This window comes from Melospiza melodia, chromosome 5 (genome assembly GCF_035770615.1).
Source record: "Melospiza melodia melodia isolate bMelMel2 chromosome 5, bMelMel2.pri, whole genome shotgun sequence".
In the NCBI taxonomy this organism is placed as follows: Eukaryota; Metazoa; Chordata; class Aves; order Passeriformes; family Passerellidae; genus Melospiza; species Melospiza melodia.
The window spans coordinates 30,709,639-30,724,429 of record NC_086198.1 but is presented as its reverse complement, the minus strand read 5'-3'; the positions used below and the strand labels follow the sequence as shown (position 1 = coordinate 30,724,429).

Genomic DNA, 14,791 nt, shown 5'->3' with positions numbered 1-14,791 from the left:
TTAACAATAAATGTTACATTCTCTTTGGATAACAAGAGAGGCCACAAACAGAACACATACTCCAAGTCACTAGGTATGGAAAAAATTCAAAACTTTATTTCATTTTTGCTTTTGCCTGGTGGAAAATAGCCTGATGGAAACCTTAAAGGCTGTGGAGAGAGGGTATACTTAAAAGCGGGCAGATAAAACTGACATGTTTGTGTACTTAGCCAGCTTAAAGGCTCAAATAAAAATGGTATGTCCCTTACAAGAGGGAAGGTAATACTTCAGCAAACTACAGGTGACTCAGAAAGACAGGGAAGATCAAGCAGTAGGTGTAAGGAATCCAAAACATGCATGGGAAATGCTGGCAGCAGCAAACACTAAGATTAAAATGTCAAGATTACACAGCGTGTGTGTAGCCACACAAGACCACTGTAGCTTTACAGAGACTGACCATGTCAACATTACAGTCCTAAACATTTCTCATTCTGAGGAAGAAACTGCAGATGTTTGCTGCTCAAATTAGAGACTACCATCCCTCCCTAATAATGTATATGTATGTATGTAACCAAGGAAAATGAGAAATGGAAAGAAAGGAGCTTAGTCTTTTCTTAGGACTTGGAAATTCAAACAGGAGAGCAGCTATGAAATGTTCTAGTCTTGACATGTTCTCTATAGATAAAAGTAACGATGTGAGAAAATTACGTAGGAAGAGAATGGAACAGGCATAATGGAATGTGTCTTGTCTTGAGTGCCTCATACTTTTTGCCCCAAAACTGTGGGAAATTTGATACCTACACATACTAAATATGGCATTCTCAAACTGGGCCACAGGCAAGTTAAAATTTTATACGATGTTGATAATAATATTAATAGTAATAATACAGTTAGTATAATAATTAATGTTAAATAATTGCAATAATATATGGTATGCTTATAAAGAACATTGCAGATCGCTTCAGAAAAGCGTTTTCCAGAAAAACTGCGGTTTGGATTTGCTTCTACCTTTTTTTGTCTGTGTAAACACAGTCAGGGAGGGGTACATTCAAATGGTTCCATCCTGAACATGGTGCAGTATCAGGTTTTGTTTCCCATACAAATGCCAGTTGTCCTCCTTGGAAATTCTTTAATGCTAGATCTCAAAACACAGAAATTTTTACCATTTAAAGATTCATTCCCTCCCCCTCCACAGAATTACATAAATGACAGCTTTTTATGTCAGAGAGGATGTGAAGGGTTAAAAGGTACATCTGCTTATATTTGTTTTCCATATCTGTCTGCAGGTTACATTCACATTCCTGAGATGATCCTTCTTCTGGAAATCCTTGATGCTGTCATGTTGGCTGTGATACTTTATTAACAAACCTCAAACACTTGTTTGTGTATTAAACAGCTGGTACCAGACCCTACAGCCTTTAGGAGTGTGTCTAATCCTTACTAACACAGACAGCCTCCTTAAAAACGCACAGTTGAAGACTCCTTGAAAGAAGAGCTCGGACGAGCAGACCCTCCCACTCTTTTATTAACAGATACTCCGATTAATATCAAATAAATTCAAGTAAAAGGTCAAACAAGAGACACAGGATGGGGTTGATGCCTATTTATAGCTCACCCTAGGAGAGAGCACAAAAAGAGCAGCACTTCTCGTGCTTTACCCCAGCTGTACGTGCAGGACATCGGGGCACCGGGCTTTGGCACTGCCGCCCCTTTGGGGAGACTTTTTTGGGGCTGGGGCGCGGCTGTGACCGCGGCTCTGAGAAACCCAAACAGCCGGCGCCGCCGCCACAGGCTTTTCACCTGAAGGAAGAGAGCGAGTTTTCCTTCCCTCATCCTGCTCCCTTTTTTCCTCAGCTCGTCACATCTGGGTGGCGTCTCTCATGGCCCACATTGTGCTCTCCAGGGAGCAGCAGGAGGAGGAGGAGGAGGAAGGACAGCGCGCCCGCCCATGCTGGAGGTTTGGGTGGCAGAAGCGACTCACCCGGCTCGCCGGGATCGTTCTGGCAGCAGCAGGAGCCGGAGCTGGACCATCCAAACAACCTCCGCTCCCGCACAGCTGCGCCTTTCCTCCGGAGAGGGTCCGCGAACGCCGAGCGCCCGCCTGGGGGCCCGCTGCTCGCACTGGGTTTCTGTGATTCTTAAAAAACCTAGTGAGGCCACGTCTGGAGGGCTGTGTGTGGTTCTGGGCTCCTCAGGACAAGAGAGATAAGGAGCTGCTGGAGGGGGTCCAGGGAAGGGACACGAAGATCACGAGGGGTCTGGAGCATCTCTCTCATGGGGAGACTGTGGGAGCTGGGATATCTTCAGTCTGGAGAAGACCGAAGGGGATCCCATTTCTGCACATAAATATCACAAAGGTGGGTGCCCAGAGGATGGTGCCAGACTCTTTTCAGAAGTGCCCAGCAAGAGGAACAGGACTAATGGCCATAAGCTAAAATACTAGAAGTTCCACCTCAGCATGAGGAGGAACTTTATACTGAGGGTGACAGAGTGGGATCTGTTCAGGGAGGACCCTCCCTCTCTGGAGGCATTCCAGACCCACCTGGACGTGCCACCTGCTCCAGGTGACCCTGCCTTGGCGGGGGGAATGGATCCCATGATCTCCGGAGGCCCCTTCCCTACCAATTCTGTGAACAGTGCAATAGTCTGGGACAAGTTATTGCACACAGCCTTCAGGCCGTCCGGCCCACGCGGGCGCTGCACCCCCACAGGTGAGCGGCGTCCCCGGGCATGAGGGGCGTGAGGGGGACGAGGGCCAGGGCGCGGCTCGGGCTCACCTGCGCTCACCTGCGCTCACCTGGGCGTGCGCAGCCCGCGCCTCCCGCCCCGCGCCGGGCCCCGCCCGCGCCCGGCCCGCGCAGGCGCTCCGGGGGCTCCGCGCTGTCATGGCGGCAGCGAGCGGCAACGCCGGCAGGAAGGAGATGGGGCTGACCGGGACCGCGCTGTGAGGCGGCGGGAGCAGCGGCGGGAGCAGCGGCGGCTGGAACCTGAGGCGCCTTTGGGCGGGGGGAGTAGCGGCCGGCGCAGCCCAGCCCAGCCCGCAGCCGGGCAGTGCAGCCGCCTCCGGCCCCGGAGCCGCGCGTCGGGCAGCCCGCGCCCCCTGCGCAGCCCGCGGTGAGTGCGAACTTGGCGGGGCGCTGCACCTGCCCGGGGCCGTGCCCCACAGAGCCGGGGCCGCGGCGGGCAGCAGCCGGGCGGGAAGGAGGAACGCGTTCCCTCTTGGTAAAAAGAAAAAAAAAAAAAAAAAAGAGAAAAAAGCAGATTAAACCGTGAGGTGGGGGCTCGGAGCGCGGCGGGTCCGGGAGCACTTCCGCGGGGAGAGGCGCGAGCGCTCCCAGGGCGGCTCCCGCCGGGAGCGGGGCAGGGGCCGGGACGCGCGGGCTGTGGGCAGCGCCTGACGGAGCGCGGGCTGAAACACACTCGGGCTGTCCTTCAGGGCTGCGGACACCTGCCCGGGGGCAGCGCTCTGACAGACGCCTCCTGCCGAGGAGAGAGCCGCGATTTTCAGGGCGCGTCCTCCCCGGCCGCCCGACGCCCTCCCCCGCCGGACGCCGCTTTCCTCGGGAACCGGAGCCCAAGGGAAGGAAGCAGAGGCCGCCGCTCACCTTCCCGGCTGGGCAGCGCTTCCCGGAGCGGCGAGCGTGTGGAGCGGGCGCTGGAAGCCGTAGCCTGCGGTGAACTGGCCATGGCGAGTGAAGGCAAACAAGTTGTTCAGCCAACAGGTGATGATGGAGGAGGAGGAGCGGGAAGAGAAGGAAATGCTGCTGAAGGGGGAAGTGTGCTGCAGCCTTTGAATCCAGGAGTCCCCATCCGAGGCATTAAGATGAAATTTGCTGTGCTGACAGGACTGGTGGAAGTTGGTGAAGTGTCCAACAGAGATATAGTCGATACCGTGTTTAACCTGGTAAGTTGATTGCCTGAATGAGGGGAGAAAACAGCATGAGTGTGCAGAAGAATCTGCAGGGTTTTTGATGCTGTTTTTCTGTTAATATTTTTTTTCACCATGCTGGATTTCAACCATATTCTTTTTACTTTCCTCAAAGGCTGGGAAAAAAGCATATCAGCCTCTTCAAAGATACTCTTATACTTGAATCAGCTGTAAGCATCCTCCTCCTTCGTTTTCCTCAGAGAAACTGTTGCTTTATTTAGAAATGAGAAATGTATTGTTATGTTTAAACATTTAACGTTTACTCAACAAGAAAGTTAAGTGTTAATTTAGTAACTCAAACTGTCATCAAAAAACACACACTGTTTTAAGTCAAAGCAGTTTTCCAAAGATGTTTACATCCCTTCTTGCTTCCTGTTGGTTTTGGAAGTAGGTAGAACTTTCATGTTCATGTGCAGGGGGTGAGGATGTCAGGGAGTAGCTCATTCAAACATGTTTTACACAGTCTGCTTTTTGGGAAGACCAGAATATGGTTTGTGTCCTTTTAAATTAATGAATTAGGGACTCAGCTGCTATTTTTTGAATGCTGTGTGGCTGTATCTAATATTTCATAACTCTCACTAAAGATTGAGGATACAACTTTTCCTTGTTGAAACTACAAATTTAATATATACCACTGAACTTTTTGGGCCAGTTGCTTTAAATTGCCTGATTTAAAGCAAGTAGACTAGTAAGTAATGTTTCCTTGATGCAGGAGATCAAATATTAGGAGAAAAACCCTCAAGTTTACAAAGATACTCTGCTATTACCAGAGGTCTTAAAACATCTCTAAAAACAATTGTTGTCCCTCCTCCTTCCTTTGAGTGAGCAGCTCTGACTGTAAAACAATGTGGTTTCTGACAGACCAGGAAGTGAGAGTATTTAATAATTTAAAGCTCAGTAACAAGAAAAGGTGAGGCAGAAGTCATACTGGTTTTTTACGCTGTTTGCATTTCAGTCATTTTGGTTTTGATATTCTTTGCTACATGCAAGTTTCAGTGGTCACTAAATACTTGTGTGCAGTGTCTGTTTAATGTTTTTCAGTGTTATCTTCTTGGGTTATGATAAATATTTGTTTTGGAATATTTTTGCATTAAGAGTGTAGTGCCCTAGATTGTTTGGATGAAAATCTCAATACAGGGGAATGGCAGTAGTGACAAAAATAAAGTGCAGATCAGAGGTTTCATGGATTCTTCAAGTATGAGGAAGTGATTAAAGGTACTTGGAGTCCACTTGACAATGTCCTGGACTAAACAGAGTGCTCACATATATAGACATTAGGTTCAAAAGGAAATTCTGGTGAATAATTTAGAATTCAGGACTTGTGTGAGGGGAAGTTGTTCATGAACATGTTAAATTTTACTTTGTTTCTAGTGTAGCCTATTGAGTGGTGTGCTGGAGGTGTATTTTGTGGTAGCAGTGGAAAGAGGTTCAGCAGAATAATTAAAAATGTAAAAGCTCTTTGATTCATATGATTCCTCTTTTGTTCCATTTTGGAGAAAAGAGGACCAAAAACTTCAGCATGATTTAGAGTACACTTGATTTTAGATTAAGAGAATTTGATGTGTGGACTGCATTTTCTTGGATCTTCATTTCCCAGATAGACAGGAGAGATTTTCTGGCATTGGAAATTTTTGAAACTGTGTTCTCACTCTTTCTACAAGTGAAACAGCAACTCTGCCCTCTCTGAGAAGATTCCTCAACCGTTTCAGCACACCTGCCTGCATGTGGGAGGCTAAAGGTCATGCTTTTGCCCCACATTGTTTTATTAGCTGTTGGGTGTCATGACACAGCCAGCAGTTTGGTAGTAAGGACACTTTACCTGGATATGTGAGAACAAAATCCAAATTTTGGAGCCATAGCAAAAACAGTAGGCCCCTTGATTTCTTTGAGACCTAGGGAAACATCAGCTGGCTGGCAAACCAGGTATTTTGGAAGGTACTGAAATGCATGAAAAAATCAAGCCAGCCAACAAACTTATATTTTTGTTACAGAAAGCCATTGTTTTCTAGATTTTTTTAAAATAAAAACTGTGAAGCTGACTTTGTGATGTAGCTTTTTGGGATGTGAGGGATATGAAGTCTCTCTTCAAAGCAATGCTCATTCGTCTCTCACAGAGTTCTGCCTCTGTGAATTTGTTACCTGGGACCATTTTGTCAATTAATACCTCTGAAATCACACTGACCAGAATTTAGGTGTGACAAGTACTGGTTAGCAGTGGTGTGCTTGGTTTCCTCTGTGTGGGTGCACAGAAGATGTGTAACTTTTACCTGCAGAGGTGACTCTCAGCTCTGGCTTTTCTGGCACATTGTTTCCCAATGGCTCTGGGAGCGTGTTTCCGTGGGGGTGAGCAGGGGCTGTGACACTCACACCCTGATCTGCTCTTCCCTGATGGGGTTTAGCCCTGTGTCCCCACCTGTCTGGTTTCATTCTGTGTGGTGACTCACAGGGATGGGAGCAGAGATCTGCTAGCCTGCTTCTCATGATTTGGAAAGAGGACACCTGCACTATCTGGGGTTTCATTTGGTCACTGGTTTGAGGCATCTTTAGACCAGAGTGCAAGGAGGGCTGAGCAAATCTGGGTGAAAAGGTGGCTTAATATATTTATTCTTTCTAGCACAACCATCCTCAAATGTGAAGAGATTATTTTTAAAACAGGAATGTTAGGTGCCCTAATTTGAATTTCTTGAGAAAACATGTTGCTCTTAGTTATGCCCTTCCAACTTGCTGTAGCATAAGGAGGTTATCAAGAGAAGACCAAAGTGCTGTCTTGATGTTTCTCATCTTTAAGAGATGATCACATTCTCTATGTGAAAGACTCAGGAGGTCAGAAATGTAAAGTGCACAGTAATTGATCTGCTGCTTACTAAAGAAATGTAAGCCCCTGTAGCTCTGATTATTCGAGCAAATAAGTTGTTCACTTCAGCAGTGTTGGATCTTGGAGAGCCTCCTCTGACATTTTCTCTGTCCAGCAGTGAAACAAAGTGCTTAGTGAGCTCACTTCTAGCATCAACACTCCACTAGTCTCATGTTGTTGTCTTTGGAAATTCTACTCCTAGAAACATACAAGCTGATCTGCTTTGTTTTGGTCAGTTTCTCAATGAATTCAGCTTCCCAGCCCATGTTGAAAATTTCTTTGTGTATTTCAGCACCTCGTAGAAGTGAAGAGGGAAATAGGAGCTTTCAAGAAACTGATTATTCTGTGGACAACTTTGAAAGCATGTTCTTACTCAAGTATTAATCTGTTCTGATACTTTTTTTAGATAGAGCAAGCTAAACTATGGATATATATTCCTTGTGCATTGTGAATTTTATTTTTAATTGACTTTGGGCAGCAATAACTCCGTTAATTGCCTTTGCATACAAATCAGGTGAATTCCTGTTCATTACCTCATATTTGCCCCCTTAGTTTATTAAAATAAAAAAGCCTCCTGGTTGGAGAAGTTGATAGAATGAAAAAATAAATTACTTTACAGTGGGATCTGTTACTAACTTAAAATAGTTGTAAGCCAGTTTTGTTTAAAAAAGCTTTAGTGCTTCAAACTGTTTTATTGATTATAGTATAGATTGTTACTTGATTTGGCTCATTTTTTCCCCTCAGACTGTGTTGCAAAGACTTTTTTTTTTTAATTTATTTTCTCTTTGGTGAAGATAATGTGTAGTTGTTTCTGATTCTATTCAGGGATTGTGAGATCCTCACCAAGAGTGACAAAGTGCAAATGAGAAAAAACTACAAGTTTTTATCACCTTTGGAGGAAAAATAATGGGATCTGAGGAGCAGAGGCTTAAATTGCTCTGTAAATTTAATTTGTCAGCTCTTTCACTTCTGCCAGAAAAACTAAAACCACAAACAAAAAATCAAACTGACTTTAAAAAATTCTTACAATTATTTTCCTGCTGATGCATTGTCACATTTCTAATTTGGATGATTTGGGCACACTAATGCAACTAGAACCCTGTAACTCATAATGGTTTTAATGAAGTCTGAATTTCCCTTTTCTCATCTCTTGTCACAGACTTACTTTGCATGTATCACGTTGTAGAAACCCCACAAAGTTGATGCTGATAGAATTAAATGTATTGCAGTGGTAAAAATCCACCATAAATGTCTTTATAACAGTGCATTCCTTTCATTACAGTATTTTATGTTTTTAGAGACTTTATTTTCTACATAAACCTATCGATGCTGATGACAAGGGAGAGTAACCAAGTAGTTCCTAGAATATCACTGAATGTTGTGTGTTTCCTGGTAGATGCAGTGTTCCTTAGCAGCTTCCCAGTAAATGCACCTCTGGCTACAGTTATCCTAGTTCAGTCACTTCTGTCCACTTAAAGTGCAGATGATAAGGTAAGTCTGTGGCTTCAGCTGGGTCAGGCTTGTAGGGTTTTAAAAAAAAATCATGGTAAATGGATCAGTCAGCTGTGTTAGAGGACATGCATGGTTTTTACTTATTGAAGTGATGCATATTGGGGTTTTTTCAGGTGTTGATGCAACTTGGACCTTACTTTGTACTTAGTGGAACTATTACTCTATGTAGTACATGCAGGAACTGAGGGAAATTTTGTGGTTGGCTGAGAAAGGTGTGGAATGTAGTGAGGTGGTAATGGCAGTCTTTAATTAGGCATGCAACAATGATGAAGAAAATTGTCCCGGCTCTGAAGAGGAGCTGGTTTGTACTTTGGCTGTAGTATCAAGTCACTTCTGTAACTGCAACTTAAAGCACAATGTAGGACAACAAAATATTGAGGACAAAATTTCAAAGACTGCATGGGAAAGTGTTCAGTTTTGTTTACTCCTCTGCTAAGTTGCCAGACTTTTGTAGCTTGGTGTGTCCAATATGAGATTTCAGGTGTCTCTGAAAGCCTGGAACATGCTTTGTGTTTTACAGCAGTGTTTGCATCCTTTACTGACGTTAATAGACTCTGTACAAACATAAAGCCACAAAAGCAAAGCTGAGCTGTGCATTTATTTGTATCTTGTCTCAATAATGCAAAATTCTTGACAATTTTTAATTAGCAGTTTGTTCTACAACGAAGCCTGGTCAAAATGTGTTTATAGCATGGCTCAGAACTCCCCTTTAGAGGGGAACACATCAGTTCAATGACAGATTTTTCTAGGTGGTGTCTGGTAACAGAGGAGAGGGAATCAGGTTTCCATTGCAGTTGCTTTGCTGTCTCTGGGAAGGGTTTTTTGCTGCTTCTGCCAGACAGTCCTGGGCTGGAGGGACCATGGGCCTGCCCAGCAGTGCAGAGAGCACAGAAACCTGGGGCCATATGGACTGGCTCAGCAAAAGCATCTGCGGATTAGGGAATAGAATGAAATTAGTCAAAAGCATCAGGGAAGCAGGTGGATGGCATGTCAAGGTTGCCACAAAGGCTGGATATTGCAGAGTAATACAAAAATGGGTATTTATAACGCATGTTAAATCAGCACATGTTGGTTCACTCCTCTGATAATCTCTTTGAAGATGAGTGTGAGTGAAGAGAAGGCTTTTGAAGTTGCTGTATTGGCTGAGCATTGGAGGTTGAGGAAAATCAAAGATGAAGTATTTGCTCAATACTTTTTTGAGGTAGTGTTGGTTTGGTACAGTGTTCAGTACTCTGGTTAGTCAGGTGTACATTCAAATGCTGAAGTTTGCTGGGAAGTCCCTGTCTTCTGAAAATCATCATACTTGATATTTTTTTTTGGCATGTGTTATGGATTAAAGTCTGATGAAAGATAAAAATGAGCTTTGTCTGTGGTTTCATTGACTATCTGTATATTTGCTTTACTACCTCTTGTTGAACCTGTGCTCATTCTGAGCTCTCACTTGATGTGTTGCTCTGACCTTTTATTTTTTGCTAGATAAGTTGGCAGCTTAAAGCACTGATAGCTTCTGTCTTCATGCAGTCATCAAGTTCTTTATGAGCCTTAAGGAGAAGCTTTAATCCATTGCACAGATGAAGTAAGCTCTGCTGTTTAGTCACTGGAATGTGAAATAGCTTCTTGCTACCTTTGGTGTTTCTGTCTTTTTCTGTCTTCTTTAAAAGTCTCTTCTGTCAAATTCAGTCTTGCACGCATTAAATTTATGCATATCTTTTTAAAAACTTCTATTTATTTTAAATGGGTCAATCTGGCAGAAAGTTTTTGTTCATAATCACTAATTACAGTTAGCTAACTTTCTGCTGTTCAAGTGTCTTCCCCAGCCCCTGGAGGCCTTGCTGGCCTCTTCACAGCATTTTGCATAATGGTTTTTGGTATTAGCTTGACCTAATTACTAATGTCCTAATTTAGATTATGTTTCTGCTTTAACTAATTCTGGGTTTTTCTGGTGAACTCGATATGAGGCTAGATCATGTTACTGCCCATCCAAAAGCTAGTTTGGCCATTTTTATTTGACTCTGGGAAACCCTGGAGCTTTGTGAGCTTTGGCTGTTTGCCAGGAGGCCGAGGGCTCCATGAATATGGTAAAACAGGATCCTATTGCCCCTGCTTGGTGAGTGCTCTGCCTGGCCAGTGCAGACTGCAGTTTCCAGCATGCAGCACTCTGTGCTCAGGGCAGATAGCAATCGAGATGCATCCTTGCACAACTGCTGTAATCAGACTCACCAAGTGATGATACTGCAGGAGTTGCAATAGTACCTTTCTCTGAGCCACTGGGGGCTTTGTGCTGACACTGGGAGCCTGGAATAATTTGTGAAAGCTTGTGTTGCCACAGTGCTTTCCATTCCAGAGCTTCACAAATAGGCATAAGTAGTTTCTAAATAGAAACTAATTTGTGGAGAAGAAAAATCTAATGCCTTCTGTTGCACTGGATTCCCCTAGTAGTAACTGGGGAGCTGGGAGCAGCCCAGGCATGATTTTCTTGTTAATAGCTGCCTTGAAAAGATATTTAAATGAGAATTTCTAGTGGGAATAGGATGTGCTCTGTTGCCTCCTGTAAAAGTTTGAGCTGCAAGTCTCTTTACTGCAGCCTGCATATGAATAGTTGATGTTTTTGTGTTCTGCATATATCTTGGAAACAAAATTCTATATGCATCAATGCAGAAAATTCAGATTATTTTTTGTGTGACTGAAAAGCTGGAATTGAATTGTTCAGGCAAAACCTCTTCTCCTTTGTTGATGCAACTGAAGAAATCAAGACCTGAAAAGCTTCTGAGTTATCTTTCCTTTGCAGTTGGAAATCAAAACCAGAGTAATGGTGTAGGACTCATCTGTTCTATGAAAGTGTGTTTTGTGTGTGTCAGCATTTCCCCTTTTTCCATCGGCAGTTGATGTCTGAGGTGTGGACAGAAATTACTGAGATAAATTCATTAAATGGAGCCGATTCTATTTGCCCCACTTAGATACTCCAAATTTTTAGGTTTGTCCTGGACTAGCCCTGCAAAACAGTAACTGTAAGAATGCATGGGGTGACCTGTAGCTTATTTATTCTCTCTTTGGGAAGTCCTGAAATACAAGAGGCACCAGGAGACAGCAGGTAAGATGGTAACTGCAGCAGGAGGGCAATTTCTGTAATAGAAGACCAGCAAGAAGAGAACCAGTAGCATTTCACAGTAAACTGGGAAATGTGTGATTATGGAGTGTAGGATGCTGAATGTTTGCATGATAAACCCCTCACAAAGCAGTTCCTTTATCAAACTGTGTAGTTTGGGTGGCAATTGTACTGGCTGCTTTCCCACATGTGATTTGGCTGGGGGTAGGTAAGGAATGAGATATACCCTGTTGCTGTAGAACTGTTGAATAAAGGCTTTGCAGATCCTGCAACTTTTAAGTTTTAGTAATCTGTTATTAGAGAAGCTTCTAAATAGTGCTGTTTGCACTTCCTGGGGTTAAAAACAGTATTCCTTAAGACAGTTGTCCAGGTGGACCTTGAAATCAATCAGTGTTTAAGAAAACCAACCAAAAACCACTGTCACCAAAAAAAACCCCCAAAAAACCAAAACCACAATCCCCTTCCCCCAGAAACCCCCAAACCAACGTGAAAAACAACACAGCCCCCCTGCCCATCAAACCAAACCCAAAAGTTTTGTATGTGGAATCGTAGACTTCAGTTACAAAATATGGCCAGTGATACAGAAGTAGAATTGCTGATGAGCCTTATAACAGTGCCATTGAGGGGAGGATAAGAACCAAATGACTAATGTAGTGAATGGTGCATGACTGTTAAATAAACAAATGGAAACTATTAGTCCAGTCAGCATCTGCCTCCTGCTAATGTTTTTGTTGAAACTAAGCATGTGATTTGTCTCTAGTTGTGGTTGTGAACTTGATTGAAAAGAACTTGCAAGCTTTTTTTTCTCCCTGTATAATGGAAGCTTACTTATACTGTAGGATTTGCTTCCAGTATGTAATTTAGGTGCCCTAGTGCCTGACTTTTAGCTATCTGATATGGAGTATAAAACTGAGTAACTGTGATTGCATTTTTTAGAATGTACTTTGAACCATCAAACATGAGATGGGAGATGTGTGTTTTTAATGTATTGCTGCTGTTATAGAATAGGAGAACACCTGACATGCTGGGAATGGTATTTCAATTGGAATTGCAAAAGATTCTCTGTCCAATTTGTAATCTATAGTTAAAGGTCACCTTCTGAAGCTATGATGTCTTTATCACTTCAAATGTCCTTGTTTTAAATGGAGTAGCAGTGGTGCTTAACTGAACAGTAAAGTGCAGTGAAAGGAGTTCTCAGGATCAGTAAGTGTACCAATGGTCTCCCATCTTTATATAAATCAGTAAATGCTTATGAGGAAATTATTGCCATGTTTCCTTGCCCATTTCTACCTTAAAAGTGAGGTCCCAGTCTTGTGCCACCCTAGATTATCCGCTGCCTAACCTCACACCAGGACACTGCTTTGTCCTTTCTGTGCCCCCTTGCCTCCTCTTCCATGACCTGGCACCTGCTGCCCTCACCCTTGGCTGCAGAAATGAGTCTGAGCACTGGCTGGAATCTGTGGCTGGCTGGGAGTCTGCGAATGCCACTGTGTGCTGCAGTTGCTGTGGCTCAGCTGATTGGCAGGAGCATTGCCTTGGGGACATGTTTATTCCATGACTCATCTGAGACCTGGTGCTGAAGACTTGTGCCCTTCCTGTGTACTGCTTTTAAAGAGGAATCTCTATGGCTCTTTGGGAGTTTTGCTGATTTGGCGAAGTCTCACCTCTGCAGGAAGTGAAAGCCATCCTGATTTCTCCCCTTAGCAGGAGGAGATTCAAATTGCCATTTGTCAGGATTGAGGATGCTGTGAGTGACTTGTAAAGGAGCACTTGTAACACCTCTGATGCAAAGACTAGGCTCATACACAGCAAAAAATGCCAGATTAATGAGTTTGGGGAGAAGGCACAGAAAGAAACACATGTCAGACCTTGTGGTTGAGGTGTTTGAATAAGGTTTTCTAGACACTCATACATGACAGGGAAGGTTTGGAGCTGGAAGACAGTGGATTTCTTGCCTGCATGTTAGGACTTTTACCAAAGATTTTTTTGTAATGTACCAAATCCTGACTTCATTCCTGGAAAGTGCATTATTTCAGGTGAAGGGCTTTGTCCAATGACTGAGATATCAGTAGAGTTGTTTAGACATATTTCAAAAAGATAGAATTTAGATGGCAGAAACTTGGGTTTCCTGCTTCATGATGGCGCTGTCATTTTTCAGCTACATGATATCCCTCTTTCCAACTGGATCATGAGGAAATTGAAAAAAATGTCATATAACACTTCTTGATACAAGTTAGTGTGGTGTATTGTCTGCCCTCTCCTCCAAAAAAAAGGCATGTGGTGAAAATAATTTTCACATTGTCAGATGATGTAGGTGACTGTAACAAGCAAACTTGTCAGTTCAGGCTTACCCTCAACTGGGTTTTGTGTGTGCAAATTGAGAAACCTGGAGTACTGGATACAAAGTGGAAATGGGGGAAAAAGCACTGAAATTTTGAGTGCTGAGTTAGTCTTGATGTCTTTGTTGCTGTTCTTTAAAGATGGATGTGTCTGTAGGGATTCTTTAATTAGGTATGCAAGGAGTACTTGGGATCTCTTTCATTCTAGACATATGAATAGAAGTCTAGAGGAGCAACCAAGCTGCCCAAAGAAATCATCATAAAATAACATCACCCATGAGCAGTTTAGTTTAATCACTGTAATTGTGCTGTTATAAGACTTGATTATAAACTATTTGTTTCAAATTCAAGCTTCTGGATTCAAATCCTGACTATCTAAATATCACGATTTTGTCACCATCTGTCCTATTAGGAAAGTTGTGGCAGACTGGTGAAGTTACCAGTGACTGGAAAAGGGAAAACATAACTGCCAGTGTTAAAAGAGGGAAAAAAAGGAAGAACCCAGGAGATTGCAGGCTGTTCAGTTTCACCTCTGTGCCTTACAGGATCATGGAACTGATACTCCTGGAAATTGTGCTATGGCAAATAAGAAGGTGATTGGTGAGAGCCAACAAGGTGTCACTAAGGGCAAATCAAAGGGTCTGACCAATTTGGTTGCCTTCACTGATGGGATTGTAGCACTGGTGGGTGAGGGAAGAACAGCTGATGTCATCTCTGGATTGTGCACAAGATCCATTTGGCACAAGATCCTTGTCCATAAATTGGAGAGGTGTGAATGTGATGGATGTGCCACACACAGGATAACAGATTGCCCAGAGAACTTGTGGATGCCCCACCCCTGGAAGTGTTCAAGGTCAGATTGGATGGGGCTTTGAGCAGCTTGGTCTAGTGGAAGGTGTCCCTGCCCATGGCAGAGGGGATGGAACAAAATGATCTTTAAGGTCCCTTCCCACCCAAACCATTTGGTGATTTTATAATTCTTTGTTCCTCTCTGGGAAAACCCACTTTCAAGTAGACAAGAGTGCCAGAAATTTAAGCTTAATTTACATGTGGTTGCATGGGAGGGAGAGTTA

General features: G+C 43.6%; 1 protein-coding gene across 5 annotated transcripts in view; it reads left to right on the top strand.

Annotated features, from left to right (window-relative positions):
* Positions 1–3,505: 3,505 nt before the first annotated feature.
* Positions 3,506–14,791, top strand: part of LRBA (LPS responsive beige-like anchor protein) — a 368,498-nt gene continuing 357,212 nt past the window's right edge. For 3 of the 5 annotated variants that reach the window (XM_063156759.1, XM_063156760.1, XM_063156756.1), the window contains exon 1: positions 3,507–3,883. In XM_063156759.1, the coding sequence (XP_063012829.1) occupies positions 3,665–3,883 (219 nt within the window). In that variant the 5' untranslated portion in view covers positions 3,507–3,664. Of the gene's footprint in view, positions 3,884–14,791 lie in introns of all 5 variants that reach the window. The other 2 variants (XM_063156757.1, XM_063156761.1) reach the window with 2 other exon arrangements.